This window comes from Pteropus medius, unplaced genomic scaffold, assembly GCF_902729225.1.
Source record: "Pteropus medius unplaced genomic scaffold, Ma_sr-lr_union100, whole genome shotgun sequence".
Taxonomy (NCBI): Eukaryota; Metazoa; Chordata; class Mammalia; order Chiroptera; family Pteropodidae; genus Pteropus; species Pteropus medius.
Window position 1 is genome coordinate 15,441,339 of NW_024340849.1, and position 19,008 is coordinate 15,460,346.

At 37.7% G+C, this 19,008-nt stretch overlaps 1 protein-coding gene across 1 annotated transcript in view; it reads left to right on the plus strand.

Annotated features, from left to right (window-relative positions):
• Positions 1 to 2,310: 2,310 nt before the first annotated feature.
• MBD2 (methyl-CpG binding domain protein 2) overlaps positions 2,311 to 19,008 on the plus strand; it is a 59,770-nt gene continuing 43,072 nt past the window's right edge. The window contains exons 1-2 of the mRNA XM_039841328.1: positions 2,311 to 3,073; positions 16,840 to 16,999. Coding sequence (XP_039697262.1) covers positions 2,535 to 3,073; positions 16,840 to 16,999 — 699 coding nt within the window. The 5' untranslated portion in view covers positions 2,311 to 2,534. The remainder of the gene's footprint in view (positions 3,074 to 16,839; positions 17,000 to 19,008) is intronic.

Here is a 19,008-nt window from a genome sequence, read left to right on the forward strand (position 1 = left end):
AGGTTTTCCAATATTTAAATCCTTCTTTCATTGAGTATCTTATCACATTCAAAAATTTAAATGCAGGTTATATATTTGTCAATAAAATATATAAATTTCAAAAAACAGCCATTATCTCCCAATAGTTCTTGAATTTGTTCTGTTTTTCTCAATAAAAATTCAAACACACACCTTTTTTTTGAAAACTACTTTTTCTTTAATGGCTTACCCTCAGCTTTACTTGGTAAACAATAAGAAGAGAAATATTTTAAAAAATGGACAGTTTTCCTGGTGTGACAGTTGGTGCTTCAGCACCTGCTTTTACACCTGGGAGGCAGAGATCAGAGGCTGTTAAATCTCTATTGTTTGTTTAATGGACCAGATTTCATACATAATTTTCATGTTGTTGTCTTTCACTTCTTCCATAAGATGAGGCCGGCAAGATCTCTTCTATTGTAAGAGAGATAAAATCGAAAAATTTAGTTACAACTTTACTGCCTGAGAAAGTGTTGCTATTTTTTGAGGAGTGGTATAAACTACATTTCCCCAGAATTGTAAAAGGTTTATTATTTGTCCAGTATTTTAATGGAAACAAAGCGATCTATTTCTTAATTATTTAGTAGCATCTATTCTCAATACCTTTAGGGTCTCTAGTCCCGTGAGAATTTGTTTCCTTAATTAGATTGTTTTCTTCTTTTAGTGGGAGAATAAGTAAGTGGCGGGTATTTTTTTTTTTCTTTTTCATACTTTGCTTTATAGTATCACAGCAGAAAAATTCAAGTGTGACCAAAAAAAGCTTTTGAAATGTCTCAATAAGATTTTTCTTAACAGAAGGTACTCTAAACTGTACCTACTGGGATTTAGCAAATGGTATCTGGTAGTAGAAGCCAAGGTAATTACCTTAAGTTTATAGTGATTTATTCCTTTAAACATGTGCTTATATGCACAATATCATTTGTCCTATATCCTTGTTTGACATAGCAGGGAAAGGTAAAAATTTCCCAAAGTATATCTTTTCCCATCTATTGTCTCAACTACCATTTCTACTAAAAATTTGGCTCATGTTTACCCTTTAGTTGTAATCAGGTGTGAAAATCAACGCCCTTCTTAGCGTGTTTGTCATGCAAACTTTGATCTCTCATTTCTCTTTACTCCTTTACCAGAGCCTTAATTGTAGGTGTTCCTTGAGATTGAGTTATTGGTTCCTCTTTCTCTTCTAGGTAGATTTCCTGAAGGAAGCTATAACTTAATGTATCTCAAATCAAGGACGTTAAAAGAAGTCTAAAGTCAGGCTCAGAGACAGACAAATTTGTGTATATGAGTTGGTGTCTGCATATATTACAAAGGCAAATCAAATAAATTTTGATTTTTCATTTTTATAGTAATCAATTTTTTTTTTCCATACATTAAACTTGGCCCTCAACCTTTAGGTCCCATGTGTACAAAAACTGAAGATAGTTTATCACCAATCTGGTAAAATGTACTCTACATTTTTGTCTTCCAAATGTTTCATAATATATGACCTTGGATTTCCATAGCACATTTCCGTAAGTGCTAAACAACAGATAGAAAATGTCCTTCTCTAAAATTTAAATCAGTTTTATTAATCAATTTGGAATTGTTCTTTAAAATTTCTCCTAAATGGAGTGGGCAAATCCAAATGAATTCCACTCAGATTCCTAAAGGCTTGTGACAGTGTGTTAAGCTGGTCTTTCAACATAAGGGAGTGTTTACCAAGCCAAAGGCCATTGATGTCTGCCAAAGGTCATTAGTCAAGAAAGTCCAAATTAAGAAAAGGTCCTAAGAAATTTGGTAAATTCTAGATGGATTCAGGGATTCCGGTCATTTTAAGAACTTATGGGTAACCCCCGTAGTACTGGAGTGAAATGTTCCAAGCTGTCATTTACCTTCCAATAGCCTTATAAAGTTCTGAGAGGATAATCAACCCAGCGTCCCCAAGGCCCGGAAGCCAGACTCTGGATAATAGTGACACTAATCTAACACGACGTTTTGACTCACTCCTTCCATCGGAGGGGCCTGGCAAGCTTAGGTGTAGAGATGCGGGAAAAGGGGCATCTATTATCCGGTTAAATGAATACTCGAGCGAGTGAATATAAAATGAGATAAATTTTGTTCGTTGTTCACTAGCTGAGAAGTGCCGGTAAAATCACACAGTGGGAGGTTAGCCCTATTTGAAGCTTAGCAGCCACAGTATCTCTGACGCCCCTTCACAAGCGACTAAGGGTACGAGCCACCTGCAGGCATCCGCGAGCCGCGTGCAGACGGGGGCCGGAAGGGCGCAGCCGGAGGAGGAGCCAGCGGGGCCGGGGGCGTGTTCTCGGGGAGGCGGAGACAAGATGGCCGCCTAGAGCGCTTGGAGGACCTAAGAGGCGGTGGCCGGGGCCACGCCCCGGGCGGGAAGGCCGCTCTGTGCGCGTCCGCTCTATGATGCTTGCGCGCGTCCCCCGCGCGCCGCGCTGCGGGCGGGGCGGGTCTCCGGGATTCCAAGGGCTCGGTTACGGAAGAAGCGCAGCGCCGGCTGGGGAGGGGGCTGGATGCGCGCGCACCCGGGGGGAGGCCGCTGCTGCCCGGAGCAGGAGGAGGGGGAGAGCGCGGCGGGCGGCAGCGGCGCTGGCGGCGACTCCGCCATAGAGCAGGGGGGCCAGGGCAGCGCGCTCGCCCCGTCCCCGGTGAGCGGCGTGCGCAGGGAAGGCGCTCGGGGCGGCGGCCGTGGCCGGGGGCGGTGGAAGCAGGCGGGCCGGGGCGGCGGCGTCTGTGGCCGTGGCCGGGGCCGGGGCCGTGGCCGGGGACGGGGCCGGGGCCGGGGGCGGGGCCGCGGCCGTCCCCCGAGTGGCGGCAGCGGCCTTGGCGGCGACGGCGGCAGCTGCGGCGGCAGCAGCGGTGGCGGCGGCGCCCCCCGGCGGGAGCCGGTCCCTTTCCCGTCGGGGAGCGCGGGGCTGGGGCCCAGGGGATCCCGGGCCCCGGAGAGCGGGAAGAGAATGGACTGCCCGGCCCTCCCCCCCGGATGGAAGAAGGAGGAAGTGATCCGAAAATCTGGGCTCAGTGCCGGCAAGAGCGATGTCTACTACTTCAGGTACCGCCCTGGGGGCGGGGAGGGGGCAGCAGGGTCAGTCCGGGGTCAAGGGTCAAGAGCTGACCGGGGCAGAGGATGTCTAGATGAGAGCTGGGGCCCGAGGGAAGTGGCAAAGACAGGCTGGCCTGGTGGTAGAGGGTGCTTGAGCCCTTGGATGAGAGTTGATCTCAGTGCAGTGACAGGCACAGTGTCTGGTGAGAGCCCAGAGGCGGACGTCTTATGTCGAAGGTGTTCGGGACAATTGTGAAGAAAGTTACTCTGCCAGGGATGATTTGTCCACTGAAGGGTTAAAGAAGGTGTAATTCATCGAAACTGTAAAACCCAGTCACTGTTGGCTCCTTTCCCAGCCTGTCCCAGACTCATCATCACAAGAGTGTTTAATCATGCACATGTGGAAAAATTAGCTATCTACGGTAACAGGGTTTCAGTTACTTTGTGGGATCCAGGAAAGTATCATATAAAGTAGCCACTTGGAATGCCTGAAGTTTCTTAGAATTCTTTTGGTGTTGCAGAACTTACACTCTTTGAAAACTGAAACATTGTCGTGAGTCGTTAGACTCCCAGACCAAAATTTGTCTCCCAGGGGACATTTGGCAATATCTAGAGATATTTTTGGTTGTTACACCTTGGAAGGGACTGCTACTGGCATCTAGTGGATAGAGGCCAGAGATGCTGCTAAGTATTTTATAATACACAGGACAGCCCCCTCAACAGAGTTATCTGGCCCCAGTGCTGAGGCTGAGAAACCTTGATCTGAATGATTCAAGGTTTTCAGCTTGATGTGATCTTGCACTCCTGTGGTTATGCTGTCCATGTCATTAGTTTGGATGACCTAGTAATGTCAGGAAAGTGCCTGTGGCTATTGATATTAGCGGAATTTTCTTATCAACAAATTTATTAACTTTTCTTGTAAATCATCTCATAGAAAAAAATATAAATGTTATATTCAGTGGCTTGGAGGACATGTTTGTAGGTTGACTAAATAATTTTTCAGGGAATATATTTGAGTATTGGAGCCAGTTGTTAGTCATTTAGCAATTGGAATAATGCTGTGAAGGATTTCCATTCTTTTGACTTCAAGTAGGTTAATACATTACCCCTAGGAAAATATATATTTGTGCGTCTGTATACACACAATACAGTGCTTATGAATTGCAAATACTCTTAGATTTAAAGGTTAAAAAATGTATGTTTATAAACATACATACACACAAGAATGATCACTACTGGTAGAGCATGTAAATATGAACATATTCCTGATGGTTGCTCAAATATATGGATAAGTAGTTTCAGTACATTTATTTCACCTCTTCAAGTAAAAAAAATTAAATGAAAGTGGTGTTTCATTAGAACTGTTGTCACTTGATATGAGACTCCTTATCTTGAAATCTTAAATGATAAAACAGAAAACTTATTTTAAACATACAAACATGATTATCTTGTTTTATATTTCCCCATCATCAAATATTAAATTTACTTGAGTAATACTAAGAAAGTTGTTGTGGAACAAATGGTTACTCCTCTCAAGTTCACTTGTTTCATGTAGCGCTATTCACAATTGTTCCTTTTTGCATACTCTTTCATTAACAGCTCCTTCTATTTCTTTCTAAGCAGGTGGTATGCATAACTTTCTTGGAACTGTCTTGATGTCTTGTAGCCAATTATATTTGACAAGAATATCCTGTATCTGGGATTGAACTCCTTGAGGAATAGGAGGCTAGTCTCAGCGGAGCATCTTAAACTTTGAATTTCACTCCCTGTGGTATTTCTCTTGGGATATGGTTTGTTTAGTTTGGGGATGACGTATTTGTTCAAACTAACTTTTGGTTATTGCAAAGCATCTTTTGTTGTTTTCCTTGCAGTAGATGGAACAGTTATTTCAAAAAGGCAGATTGCTGTATTCTGATTTGTGATCACTTAATATTTTTTGAATGTGTTGTAAATTTTTGATGTTTACTTTTTAATGCAAACTCAATACATATTGTATGGTAGAAAAACTGTTAAATCAATTTTAAAAACTTTCCAAGCAAATTCATCTTAAGACAAGTCACATACCAGCATAGTGGTAATTACTATCTGAAATTAAAGTCTTTTTATGAGAGAAAACAACATGATTTGCTTTTTACTTTTTTATCCAAAATGAAAGGACACATTGAACAGATTTGTGCCGCATGTGCTTTTTAGTTCAGGGCTTAAAGGAGTGTTGTCTGTTTTTTATTGACTACCTACAAAGTGTTAGTTACCGTGTAGGATTGTAATACCCATTCTTAATTTCCTTCTGAGCAGTTACTTTCTGAGGCAGGAGGACACATGTAGCATGTACTACTTGTGATACTCTGACTTTGACTTCCCCTTTCGGTAATGAATGGCGGAGGTCACCTAGTCAGTAAAGGTGAACATGTTATTTTTCAATCTGCAGTGTCACTGCTTTGCATATTAGCATCCCCATATACACCCGACCCGTTAAAAACCAGTAGCTCAAAACACCGACATATCTTAATAGGTGGGTTAAGAGTTTACTCTCCTATTGGTAATGTGAACACCTGCATTCAGTTGTTCACAGATTCTAATAACACTAACTCCTGAATTAGCCTGCCCCTGGGGAGATTAATTTAAAGAAATCTGTTAATGTAGAGTGTATCTTATTAATTGGACTAAAGCTCATCAAGAAAGCTTCAGATTTTGGTAGAGTAGTTTTTTGGTGGTTTCCTGAGACTGCCAAGTTCTAATAGAAGGCATGCCTCTGGTTGCCGGTTATTAACAGCAGTGTAATTATGCCTTCTGTCAGGACTACTGACAGTATAGTGGCAGTTCATATATCATCATCCAGAGTTTATTTTTAAAAAGAGTGTGGTTCGATAAAGTGTTGGATTCTTTGGTATAGTTTCTGAAAAGGTTCGTTGCCATCATATTTGAACTCATTATTTGAACTATAATTTTCTAACTGGTTTACTTGACTCCTGTCATTTCTAGTTTTAGGTTTCCTACACTTGCAGATCAATACTTTTGAAATATTATTTCTGCATAGGAGCTTTTAGTAGCTATCTCCTTTTTTATCAAGTCTAAACTTGTTGGATTCTACACTTTAGGTTATAACTAGGTTAAATCTGGAAGTCATGCTAAACTGTTACAGCTGCTGCCATAAAATATCATCTGGTTGGATGTTAGAAACAGAATAGTAAACATTTTTGACAGCTATGATGCATTTGCACCTCATCATTTCTCTGAAAAAAGATACCGTGGAATCAGAGAACAATTAAAATAATCATAGGGAGCCAAGTACTTAATCTGGAAAGAAGAGGACTTAGAGACAGTATTCTTGAGTTCTCTAAAGTCATGAGTGTTATGATAAAAGCAAGAGTCTACAGGGAAGGCCGTAGAGCACAGGAGTTACGAGGTCTGGAGTTGATATTCTAGTTCAGCACTTTCCAGTGGTGCAGCCTTGAGCAAAGCATGTCACTTATACTTTCCAAAGCTGTGATTTGTTTCTCTGTTTGATTGTACCTGAGTACGATTGTACCTGTACCTCATAGTATTATAAAGGATTCGATTCTAGAATGCTAAAATCCGTACAAAGATTTCTTAAAGCTTTAGATATGTTTAAAGACTAATTAAGGAAAACAATTCATTAAATAACTCACGTTGTATGGGGTGGACTTATATAAATAGGTTTTAAAAAAATGTATAGTAAAAAACATCCCGTTTGATAAAAGGCTGCTATGATACTTTTAGGGCATGAGTTCTGAGTCACTGAGGATGTCAAGATTCAACCAGCACCTCCCTCCCCCTTCCTTTTTGTCTTAAAAAAATAAACTCTTTCATGTAGTCTTCGTTGGAAAAAACCAGCTGAATAAACCAGGTGAGAGATCCACTGTCACAGTTATTAAATATTAAAATCTCTGACTTTCAATAAACTGCCCTTCACATAATATATTTTTTTTCTGGTCATCTCTGCGTAGTTAAATCTGGTGTCCCCTGTGTTGCTCTCATGTTCATTTTCATAGAATCTGTGACTTTCTCATGGACTTGTCTCCTTTCTCTAGGCACAGTGCTGAACACACAGATGTTAAATAAGTGTTTACCAATTGATATAACACTTAAAATTTTGTAAAACAAGTCTTAAATGATCTCTTAGCTGTTGTTTTATATTATGTGCGATAGTGTGCTGGGATGGAATCGGTTGAGATAGTTTATAAAGTCCAAACACTTTCAAGTTTCTAATTTTTATCATTAATGTTGAGGGTATTATAGAAGGATAGAAAGCTTTTTTCTTTTTTAAAATTAGAGATACAGTGAAAATGGTAGATAAAGGACATATAGTAAGAAATCAACATTTGAATTTCATTGACTTATATAATACAGTATAGAGTCTGTGTGCCTTAATTTTGTGAGTACTCTGTGTCACAGCTGTCATAATTTTGGCAGTGATTATTCTTTTGCTAAATGCTTTATCTGTTTTATTTTTTCAGATCTTTATGACCCTATGAAACATGTTTAGTTATGTCCATTTTTCATATAAGGAGTTAGGATAGGGAAGTTAAGTAATAGGCTCGAGATTGTACTGGTAAGTACAGAGTTAGAATCCTGATGCAGGTGGTTTAACCTCAGAACACTTAATCACCCTGCTCTGTATCAAGTAGAGATCCCTAGTGTATTCGCAAATATTGCAACATCTCATGCCTAATCTTCTTTACTGAGTTTGGGATGCTACTGAAATAATGTAATTATTTACTATTATACTTATCTTGAAGTTGACAAAGGGTAAATTTTAAATCCTATCCAGCTGTGAAGCCTTGTACCAAAAGATGGTCTTTTAGCTCTATGTAATATTGGAGGGAAAAAATGGAAAAAATTGTGGTAAATTAACATTAATTAAAGCAGTTTTATTCTGGGTAATAGAAGTGATCATTTTGTTCAGAAATGTTTTTCTCCTCCCCCCTTTTCATATATGTCTTAACCTAGGTTGACCCTATTAGCTCTCAGATATTCACACAGGCAACACATTCCCTAAGAAGCAAGCTATAATAGGTCTTCATTTTAAAAGCTTTCACTTAAATTAGAAGACAGCAAATTGCAACTTGCAGGCAATATGTAGCTTATTGAGATAATTTTATGTGGTTCCTGCAAAAAGTTCATATGCTTCTTTCAGAGTTGAGATAAAGTAGAAATGTGCACTACAGACCAATTAAATAAAAATCTCTTTAGTTGGAGAAAGGAAAGAAATGCAATATTTATTAAGCGCTGCTGCATAAATGAAAGTTGGACTTGCTTTTTAGTTTTTTTCTTAATATTGCCTGATAGAAGCCTGAGTCCGTAAATAAAAGAGGTATAGGTGTGGTGGAAATTGTGCCCTCATAATTCTCCCTCATCTGTATTATCACATCTTTTTGTGATATGCTAGAGGAATTTTTGTTAGGGTACGACATTACCACCTGTCCTACATATGATTTTTAGAATCTGACATGCAAAGTCTCACCTGCCAGAACACCCACAATACCTGCAGTAGAGGAAATACATAGCTCAGAAGGAACTGATACACATTCTAAAAATAATCTCCAACAGAAATTGATAGATGATATTTTCAAATTGCTTTAAAAATTTCATTTGTGGGATATAGTCATAATTTGGTTTTAATTCATGGAACAGAAACAGATGATTTGCAAAGGAGGTGATACTTTTTTTTTTTTTTGGAATTTATAGGGAGTAATTGAAATTCATGACCTTTTATCCCGTGTTTGAGATCTTGTCAGACTTGCATGATGAATTAGAAATAAATCATCAGTTCTTATTTTGTGGATTTTCCGCTTTGTAGGAATATTAATACCCTTTGCAACTCTTTTTTTTTTTTTTTAATTGTTGTTTGCCGTTTCCACTAAGAAGTGACTAGGCACATTGTGAAATGTTGTTTTACTTAATTTCATCAGAACTTTGAAAAACTAAAACTTCCCCAAGATCGGAAAATAAAAAAGTATGGAGTAGATTAAAATTTGAATAATATCTGTGCATCTTAAGATTTTGCCTTGTCTTATGATATAAATTCAGATTCATTTGGGAACTTGATATGACTGTAAATAATAGTAAAAGTAATTTTAATTTTACTATTTAGTAATTTACAATTAGGTTCTAAAATTGAGCACTTAGCATTTGTCAGGAACAATTGTGAGTGATTTATAAATGTGAGGAAGAACATCATCCTCTTAAAGATTTTTTGAACAATGTATCTTGGTATTCTTTTCCTTGTTCTTTTTATACATAGATTAAAGCAAGGGCGAATGTTCTTAAAATTCTTTTAACATGTATGTAGTGACATATACGTCTCTTTGAAAAGGCCTGTCCTGGAGGCCCATAGCCTCTTCTATTAAAAAAAAGTTTTTAAAAATATATTTTTCTGGGGTATATTTATCTATATATATGTTTTTTATTATGGAGAAGTTCAAATATATGCAAAGGAAAAGATAAATAGGAAAGTGTAATGAATCCTCCATGTGCTTGTCAACCACTTTTAACAATTAACAACTGGCCAATCTTGTTTAATCAATATTCTCTCCTATTATATTTTGAAATAATTCCCAGACATGTTTACTTTTTCACATTTCCACAGCAGTGTCCAGTTCCCAATTTAACCAAAGTAACCATTTTTTTTACTTTTACCTTTTTCAGAAAGTTAGTGCCTTAAGGCAGTGGGATGAGATAGGTAGAATTCTACATTCGTTTTTTATTTTTTAGTAAATCATCTTGACTTTTTCTTTAGCTGTGATATAAAGATAGTAGAATTTGCTACCAGTGATAACACTGTATGTAATTTTTGTTACATAAATGCTAGTTTATGAAATGAGGATGATTGGTGCAATTTGAAGTATACTTAAGGTCTTTTATACTGTTTAAAACTTTGTGATGATTTTCTAAACATTTAAGTTGAGGGAGAAGGTGGAATGCTGTCACATTTTATTAGCCATATTGTAAATAAATTTTTTTCCTATCAATACTTTAAAAATAATTCTCTACTCCCATCTTCACTTTTAAAGAAATTCTTTAATGCTCAAATTTACTTGCCTCAACTCTTCAGATTTTTAAAAAGAACTTGCCAATTTTCAGGAGAAAATTCAGCTTGCGTACTTCAATATTTATATTTTAAACATATATTATAGAAAATTTCAAACATATTTACAAAAGTAAATGGAATAAAAAAACAAACTACCAAGTACGCAGTTCCACAATTGCCAATCTTATTTCATTCATACCCTGATCCACTACCCCTGACTCAGTCTTCATTATTTTGAAGAAAATCTGACATATCATTTCATTCATAAATAACTACTTCAGTATGTTATTGGTGAACATAAGATTTAAACTCGTGGAAGTTTTATAATGATACCAGACTTAGTATTTCAAAACTAGAATATAAGAGATGCCAACAGGCAGTTCATTATTATTTCTTGATACAGTAATTACTGTATGGTTCAGAAGAAGGAAATATTCCTATTACTTTGTTCCGTTAGGTCTTTATGAAAGAGGTACAAGGTGGATTAGTATTTCTGGTCTTTTCGGGTTTGAAGTTGAGGGCATGCATTATGGACGGGGTAAAATACATTCTTTGCAGAGGGCTGAAGAGTGAAACCAGTCAGCCTGTTCAAAATAGAGTGAATAAACCAGTATGGCTGGAGCAAAGGTCACTGGGTAAGAGGAGTGGAAAGGAGGGTTGAAAGGTTAAGAGAAGGCTAGATGGAAAAAAAGATCTCAAATGCAGGGTTAAAATATTCTGCTCCCTTTTGCTAATGAGTTAAAGTCCATTGAAAGCTTTTAAACTGTTCTTGGAAGAACAATCTGGATAATTTAGAATGCAAAGAGACTAGCATTTAGAAAATCAGCCTATCATGGTGATTTTCACCTAAGGTCATAAAAATGATTCAGGCAGTGACAATGGAAATGGAAAAGAAGGATGGATGGATTCAAAGGTAGTTATGAAGGAACTAGATTTAGTAACTGATGAGAGATGGGAAATACAAGTAAGATAAAAGTAGATAAAATACCAAGAACAAACTGTAGAGGAAAGCTGAGGATGGTTCATTTTAAGAAAGGTCTACATTTAAGAGTGGGAGGAAAAGAGCTAAAGAAGGGGTCATGGAGAGCTGACTTTTAGATGGAGTTTTCTGTGTGTATGTCATGTAGTTTTGAAGCAGTGGTATGTATTCCTTGAATTAATTGATTTGGCAGTTTTCTGATTGTATGTTTTGTACCTGAGAAGGGTTTCCAGACTTGATTCCACGGTGTGTTTGGCAGCTTCCCCCTACCAACAAGCAAATCTCAGACATTGACAAGGTGTCCAAGAATTCAACTCAATTCTGACATCGTATACTGGAGATAGAATCAGATTCCATCTGTTAAGTGCTCCGTCCCACAAGACTGCCCTCCACTTCAGGTGCCAGTCAGATGCTAGTCACAAGCCCAAGTTGTTACCTGTGCTTCTGACCTATTGGCTGCAAATTGGATGTTCCAGCAACTCCCTTCAAGACTCGATGTCTTTTGCAACTCCAGGTTGTTATGGGTACTTCTGACTTACTATAAATCAGAGGTTCCCACATTCCCCTCCTTGAGGTCTATTAATTTGCTGGAATGGCTCACAGAACTCAGAAAAATTCATTTACTCACTAGATCACTGATTTATTAACAAAGAATATTAAAGGATACAAATCAGCCTGATGAAGAGGATACGTAGGGTGAGGTCCCGAACGGAGCTTCTGTCCTCCTGGAGCTGGGCGCACGTGGAAGTGTTCTGGTTTTCTAACGTGAGAATTCTCCAAAAAGGGCTGAGGATCTGTCTTTTTGGATTTTTATGCTCATTACATAGTCATGATTGGCTAGGTCATTGGTCATGGGCAGTCGATTCACCCTCAAGCCCCTCTCCCCTCCCAGAAATCAGGGGGTGGGACTGAAAGTCCCTGGTCTCTGAGCACACTGTTGGCTCCTGTTGGCAACCAGCCACTACCCTTGAGTGGGGTTCAGAAGTCACCTTATTAACATAACAAGGGACACCATTGTTGCTCATCACTTAGGAAATTCCAAAGGGTTTGGGAGCTGTGAGCCAGGAGAGGATGAAGACCATATAATATATATGAAATATGTAAGCAATATCACAGTACCTAAGTCCTGGATTGACGGTAAATTTAATTTTAGTCTCAGCTAAATTTTGATTTCTGGAGAGAATTGTTATTTAAAGTTAGAGAAGTCATTCTTCTAATGCTTACTCTTATAAATAACAGGTAAGCTCTAACATTTAATGAGAGTAGAAAAAAAAATAAAAGTTGCTATTTCTTTATTCTCAGTTTTTTCCAGTGCTGTAGCTTATAGAATTTTCACTGTGGAGATTTTTATTATTCCCCACAAAGTACTTCCTGATATTGTTGGAGAGTGGTACACCCCTGAGCATGCTAACCATCTGCCATCCACCATGCTACTGGCCACTCATAGGCCAGTTCGTCTTACTCTGCTCTGATTACTGCCACCTCCACAGTTCATCCTATTACAAACTGGTTTGAAGATATACTTGTGTTTGCACAGACTTCTGGTCTTCTCATAATGGTTTGACTAAATATCATGATTATCCATGTTACTCAAGTAACATGAAAAATGTTCTCTATTAGGAGTGTTTTCAGAGTGCAGTGTCAGAAGCAAACAACAGGACTTCAGAAGAGTTGATTTGTGTGTCATAGACTGGCAGGACATGTTACAGTTATCTAGCTCAGGTAATGATTGCAGACAACTTTATAGAGTGACAAAATGTGAATACCGTTAAATTAAGGTGACTGTAATTTAGGTATTTCTGGTATCTCAATTAAATTCTTTTAGATTGGAAAGCCAGATGCCAAATAAAATTTCTTTCTGATAATCTATAGTTACAAACCTATGAAGAGATAGGTTTAAGAAGTTCTTTAAACAGTTTAATCAAAATGAAAGTAAGCAAAGACATAGTTCAGGTGATGAAATGTTCTTAATGAACTGGAAAAAAATAACTCATGTTTTTGATTTTTCATTTAATTATTACTTTCTTTAGGGTACTTGGTAGAAGTTAAAGGTGAGATCACAAGTTGGTTCAGGACTGGCATGTCTGGGGAGCAGTTGGTAGGAAATTTTTTTGTGGTTGAAAGTGAAATTTTAGTATTTCATTACTGGGGTTAGAGTAGTCACTCCGAGCAGAGAAAACTGAAAATGACTAATATCCTTTACTAGTCTATTGAAGTTAAAAAAAAATTTTACTTAAGTTACAATTTGATACTTTTAATCACATTAAGTCCTGGTATGTCTGAGACTGGGATCTACAGCAGCCATCTTTAGAGTGCAGACAGATGATAATTTTGTCACTCTGGGTAAGACCAGAGCTTAAATGACATACCATCTTTTTGTTCATCATCTAGCATTTACTTCCTCAGCCACTTCTAGCATTATTTTGCCACTGTGCGGATGGCCTCTATGCGATGGGCAGATTTTCTGCTTAACCATTTCCTTGGGCCTTATCCTACTGTGTGCTTGCATTCATCTCCTGCAGAAGAAGGTCTCTGGTCTTAAAATCCAATGGGGCAGCCAGGTTGACTTTCCTTAAAGCACCAAGCACAAGCTATAGCATTTACAGTGAAGAAAGTGTCTTGTACCACTGTTCTGAAGGCAGCAGTGTGTACGCCCAGTACCTGTAGCTATCCGGTGTAGGTGCTTCATAGAATTACATTATCTTCATGACAGAAGGCAGTGATTTGGTATGAATAAGATCTGAGTGGCCACTAGTTGATATTCCAACTTTCTTTTAATATGCTAATAGTTAAAACTTGATTTCTACCATCTTCCTTCATTTCTAATTTAGTTTATCAGTAGAGTATGCCAGGCCTTTCTTAGAGTAAACGCTTCCTATTTAATTTTTAAAATCACTAAACATTGGAACTACTTTAAGCCATACTGAATTGCTAATGTAGTTAATAAATTGTGCCATCAGTTTTCATGAGTATGGCCTTTTAATTGGGTTCTTAAGTATTTAGATTTCTTTAATTTGGGGGAGGGGTATCTAAAACCAGTTGATCTCTAGTGAGTTTTGTTCTTTAGAGGAATGTTACAGTGAGGCTCCAGTATGTTTTCAGCTGCGGTAGATAACTGGTATTTCATCTGATACGTAAGGAACTATTGCAGGGTTGATTTGTGAAATAAGTCAGTTGATTCTTTCAAAAATGAAACTAATTGTCTCTAAGCTGTTTCCTAATAATAGTGCTTATCTTTTCGGTAAAAGTTGCTACCTTGATATTTTCATCTTTTGGAACATTAGTTTGTCAAAACAAAGTCCGCTCTGGAACTCAGATTTTTATTGCACTAATGAGGTCGTATTAGAGAGATAGCTGATTGAAAATTGTCATTTTATTTTGTGGAGAGTTTTTTTTTTTTTTTTTTACTTTTGAGGTATACCAAATAGTTTGTCAGAATCTTTTTTACTAGTAACTGGAATATGTAATTATAAAGACCATATGGCGATTTTAGTTAATTAAAATTAACTATAATTATATAATAGAGAAATCTTTGCCAATTTTTCAAATAAATTTGGGTCTTCCAGTAAGATTTCATGTCTTATATAGCATAATAGATTAATCATGAAAATATTTTCTAGTTCAATTTTTGAAATTCCACGCAACATAACTTTTCAGTAAGCATAGACTTTACATTCTGTTGTATCTGCAAATGAAAACATATTCTTTACTATTCAACCAATGAAAGTTTTTTGCTTTCAGAAAGTTACTTCATTCAGTGATAACATATAAATCGTGTTTGAGGGTTTTAAAAAGTGTTATTGTAATTTTTGGTTGTTTGACTCATCAAGAGATTATATAGGAATTGTGATGAAGTAGAATTTCAGGGTAGTAGAATTATTTCGAACTAGGATTGGAGAATCACAGACACCTTCATGGAAGAGGTGACATTTTAGCTGGGCTTGGAGGATTAAGTCTTATGACAGGCAGGATTGCTAGTGCTCATCCTTCAGAAAGACATGGCTGGAGGTTAGAGGTACATGGCATATTTAGAGACTTTGAGTTTGGAATGCAGGGTACCAAGGCTAGTGGGAAAAAGTCTAGGAAAAAATATTGGAACACATAGAAGATTTTTGATGTGTTGCTAAGGAAGTGAAGCTGTTTTGTCAGCATTGAGGAGTCCGAACATTTAGAACTTGGTACTGGATGTGCAGCTGGGGCATGGGGCCCTTGAAGCATTGTGGTGGGGCCTTCTAATTTGAGAAGTAGATGCTAGGTGGACAGTGGTGCTGCAGCAGAAGGCAATACAAGGTCAGGTTTGAGGGTAGAAGTTTGTGGTAGGCAGAGATGATTCGTTTTGGACAACAGTTTTGAGGATGACATGCTATTTTATTTTATGATACTGAGCATATTTGGAAATCTGGGTTAGAATGAGAATTAGAGTTTGTTTATACATAACCTTATGTTCTTTCCTCTGCTGTGTTCTCGTTGTCTACTTTGTTCTAATCTGTCATGTTCTGGTACTGGTTATCTTCATCTGTAGGCTGAATTCTGTACTTTGAATTGTGTTTCAGGAATACTTATGTCATGTGATTATGGATAAAGAGTGTTGATAAGATCTTCGGTTGTCTTGAAGTTGGTGGTGGCAGAATACCAGAGTTTCTGACAAAGAGGGGTGTGTTGGTTTGGACTTGACCCAAAGAGAAGTTTTGCTGTTCCAGGGGAATATTTTATTGCTTAAAGTTTTCCAGCCTTTTCTTTTGTCTTCTTGAGTTATTTTGCTTTTATTGCAGTCAGTTGGGGCAAGGTTAAGTTCTAAATCTAACATGGTGGCTTCTTTGAGAGATATTCTGGAATTCGCACAATTCTCTTCTGGTTGTATATCTCGCTGACTTTAACAGTTTATTCTAGCACATTTGGCTCAGAAAATTTAGATAAGACTTTGGGGCATTCTTCCATAAAAATTTTCTTACAGATCAGTGCCACACAGGAAAAAAAAGTTTTATGAAAGACCAAGTTACCCTTCTGTATAATTCTGGCACTTTTGTAATTTTCCAGCTTTGGCAATATTTCTTACAGGAAGTAAATTATCCTTGATATACTTCTCTAAGGTAGGAGTTTGGCTAACAGAACTCATGTCAGCATCATGTAAACACATTTACGAATGTTTGCCTTAATTTTCTCCTTTTAGTGGTTACATAAGGGAGCATTTAACTATTGTCAAAATTCAAGGTTATTTTTCTATTGTAAATGTTATAAGTTCAAGTTGGTAGCCAAAGATGTATGGATTTTGCATGTGTGTAACAAGGGTGTTGACTTCAGAAGAATTTGTTTACTGATTACTGCTGACATTGTACACATGTAATACTTACAGAAAAAACAGCATTTCAGAAGTCAGTTAGGAAAAAAAGTTTATAAGATTGAAGACATTTGCAGTATGCATGTTATGCTGTGCATGTGGCTTGTGTTGATATTCTGTCAGTGGTTGCTGAATGAATGACTGCTGGCCAGTGGAATAATCTGTAATAACATCTGCTATGTGCTCCAGGGATGTACCTAGTGGACTGTTACATTCGATGACACATTATCTCTTTTTAGTGAAGTTACAAAGTTCCTTTAAACATTAACGTTTCTTTGAAAAAATAAACATGTAAAATTGTGATATAACATTTGGGACCAGGAAGGAAGGCATGAAGAGTCTAGGGTATGTAAGGTCTAGGGTAAATATTACTGTCTTTTGTACAATTAACATTATCTTTCTTCTAGTCCAAGTGGTAAAAAGTTCAGAAGCAAACCTCAGTTGGCAAGGTACCTGGGAAATACTGTTGACCTCAGCAGTTTTGACTTCAGAACTGGAAAGATGATGCCTAGTAAATTACAGAAGAACAAACAGAGACTGCGGAATGATCCTCTCAATCAGAATAAGGTTGGTTAATTTACTTACAGTGTATGTAAGCTGTTTCAAAAACTGCTCCACAAGTATCTTACATTTTAAATATGTCATTGGAATTTTAGTGGTCTGAATGTCTTAGTTTCCTTTTTTCCTTTTCTCCCCCTGATAAGCACTTGACTTACATATCTGATTAATTTTCTTGTAGTTGGCAGTACTTATAGAGGGAGAGCGTAAGTAAATTGCACATGGTTGAAAACAACATTTCAATATCTCTCTAGGCCAACGTACATCACACTTTAGGTCCATTGGGACTATTTACAAAAGATTTATTTGTTGATGTTAATTGTCTCCTTTTTTTTCCTCTTTAAAATAGTTTCTGTTAGCCAAAAAGAGGCAAAATTTTAATGAATGTTCTTACCACAAAGTGTATACTTACCTATTAATTTTCTGGATTAGGATTTGAGAAAGGGCAGTTTTTATTTTGACTTTTGATGATGTTGAAGATAATGACTTTTAAGAGTAATATCCTTATCCAAGTACTGTGATTGGGATTTTTCCATTATTGAGCTGCTTAGTTGATGGTATATATTGTACAGGAATTTAAACAAATAGCATTTGAATTATAATGCTAAATTAATCATATTATAGCACCCAATATCTTTACAAAGAAAGCTTTTTTCCCCCCTCCAGGAGTAACTCATCTTATATAATCTTTTTTTCCCCCCAAATTTTCTTCCTCTGAAATTCAGAGACATATCTGTATGTGTGTTGGCACCACTATTGTTCTCAATCTGATTGTGTGAAATGGTCAAGGGAAATGTAAGGGCTTTTCTTTCTGCGGCTCTGACGGATACAGCCCTGCATGCCCCTTGAGGGTGAGCATTTGTTTCAGGAGCACTGAGGCAGTGTAGTAGATGGGAGGGGCTTCGGATTCCCGCAGGTATGGTTTGATGCCCTGGCTCTGCCAGTTATTAGCTCACCCAGTCATGGGCAATTGTCTTAACCTCCGATGGCCTCAGATTTCTCATTTATAAAATTAAGCTAATAACATCTTTTCCTTAGCAGTGTGAGGAATAAACAGGAATTTATATGAAAACATTTAGCCAAGTATTTGCCCCACGTTAGTTCCTTTCCTTTCTCCGTTGCACCTTCCTGAGCACTCAGCCATCTTGGTGAACACTGTTGCCTTGTGGCCAGTGGAGGAAGCTTTCTGATCCAAGATGTTTTCCTCATCATCTTTTTACTTTTCCTGGAGGGTATGGGGTCTCTGCTTCCTATCTCTTTATTCAGAATTCAGTTTCCTAGTTTGTTTACAATAGTTTGATTTCAAAAATTGTTACAGACGTTAGAATACATTGTTTCCTCATATGTTGCATTGGTTACTTTGCATTGATTTCCATAGGGACGTTGGCAGGTACCTTGTTTGGAGAGGCAGAATGGAAAGGGAAGGCTGACATTGCCTCTGTAATGCTTTAATTACGGTGTTCCTTTGGGTCGATAGTCATAAAGGTGTTCAGAAGGATGTGAGAGAGTGACAGGAGTAGAGGGAGCTCAAGTTAGCAAAAGTGAGGACCTCGAATGTGTATAGGCAAAACTATGTGATTTCAGCTTAAGAAAACTTTTTTTCTAGGTTTATTCTGCTTCTTAAATGAACAGAAAAAATTAAGATTTATTTTCCTAAAACTATGTTTTTAAAACTCTAACCACAGTGCTGGGTATCTGTCGAAGGGCCTCAAATATTTATGAAATGAATGGAATGCTTTCAGACTATCTTATTGTGACCAGAATCACAGTTAAGCTACACTAAGTGTAATATGAAGATATTCTCCCTGATAGTTATGATTCACTAAAAACCAAAAACTAATTCGTCTCTTTAGTTTGTGTGCACCTTTACGCTCTAGCTGCGCTGGACTGCTCGCTCGTCATCCTGCACCATGGCATGTGCTTTCAAGAGTCTGCTTGCTCATGTGCTGTTTCCTCTGCTTGGAATGCGCTTCCCCCCTTCCCCTCCATCTGGTGAACTCCTTCTCATCCAAGGCCCA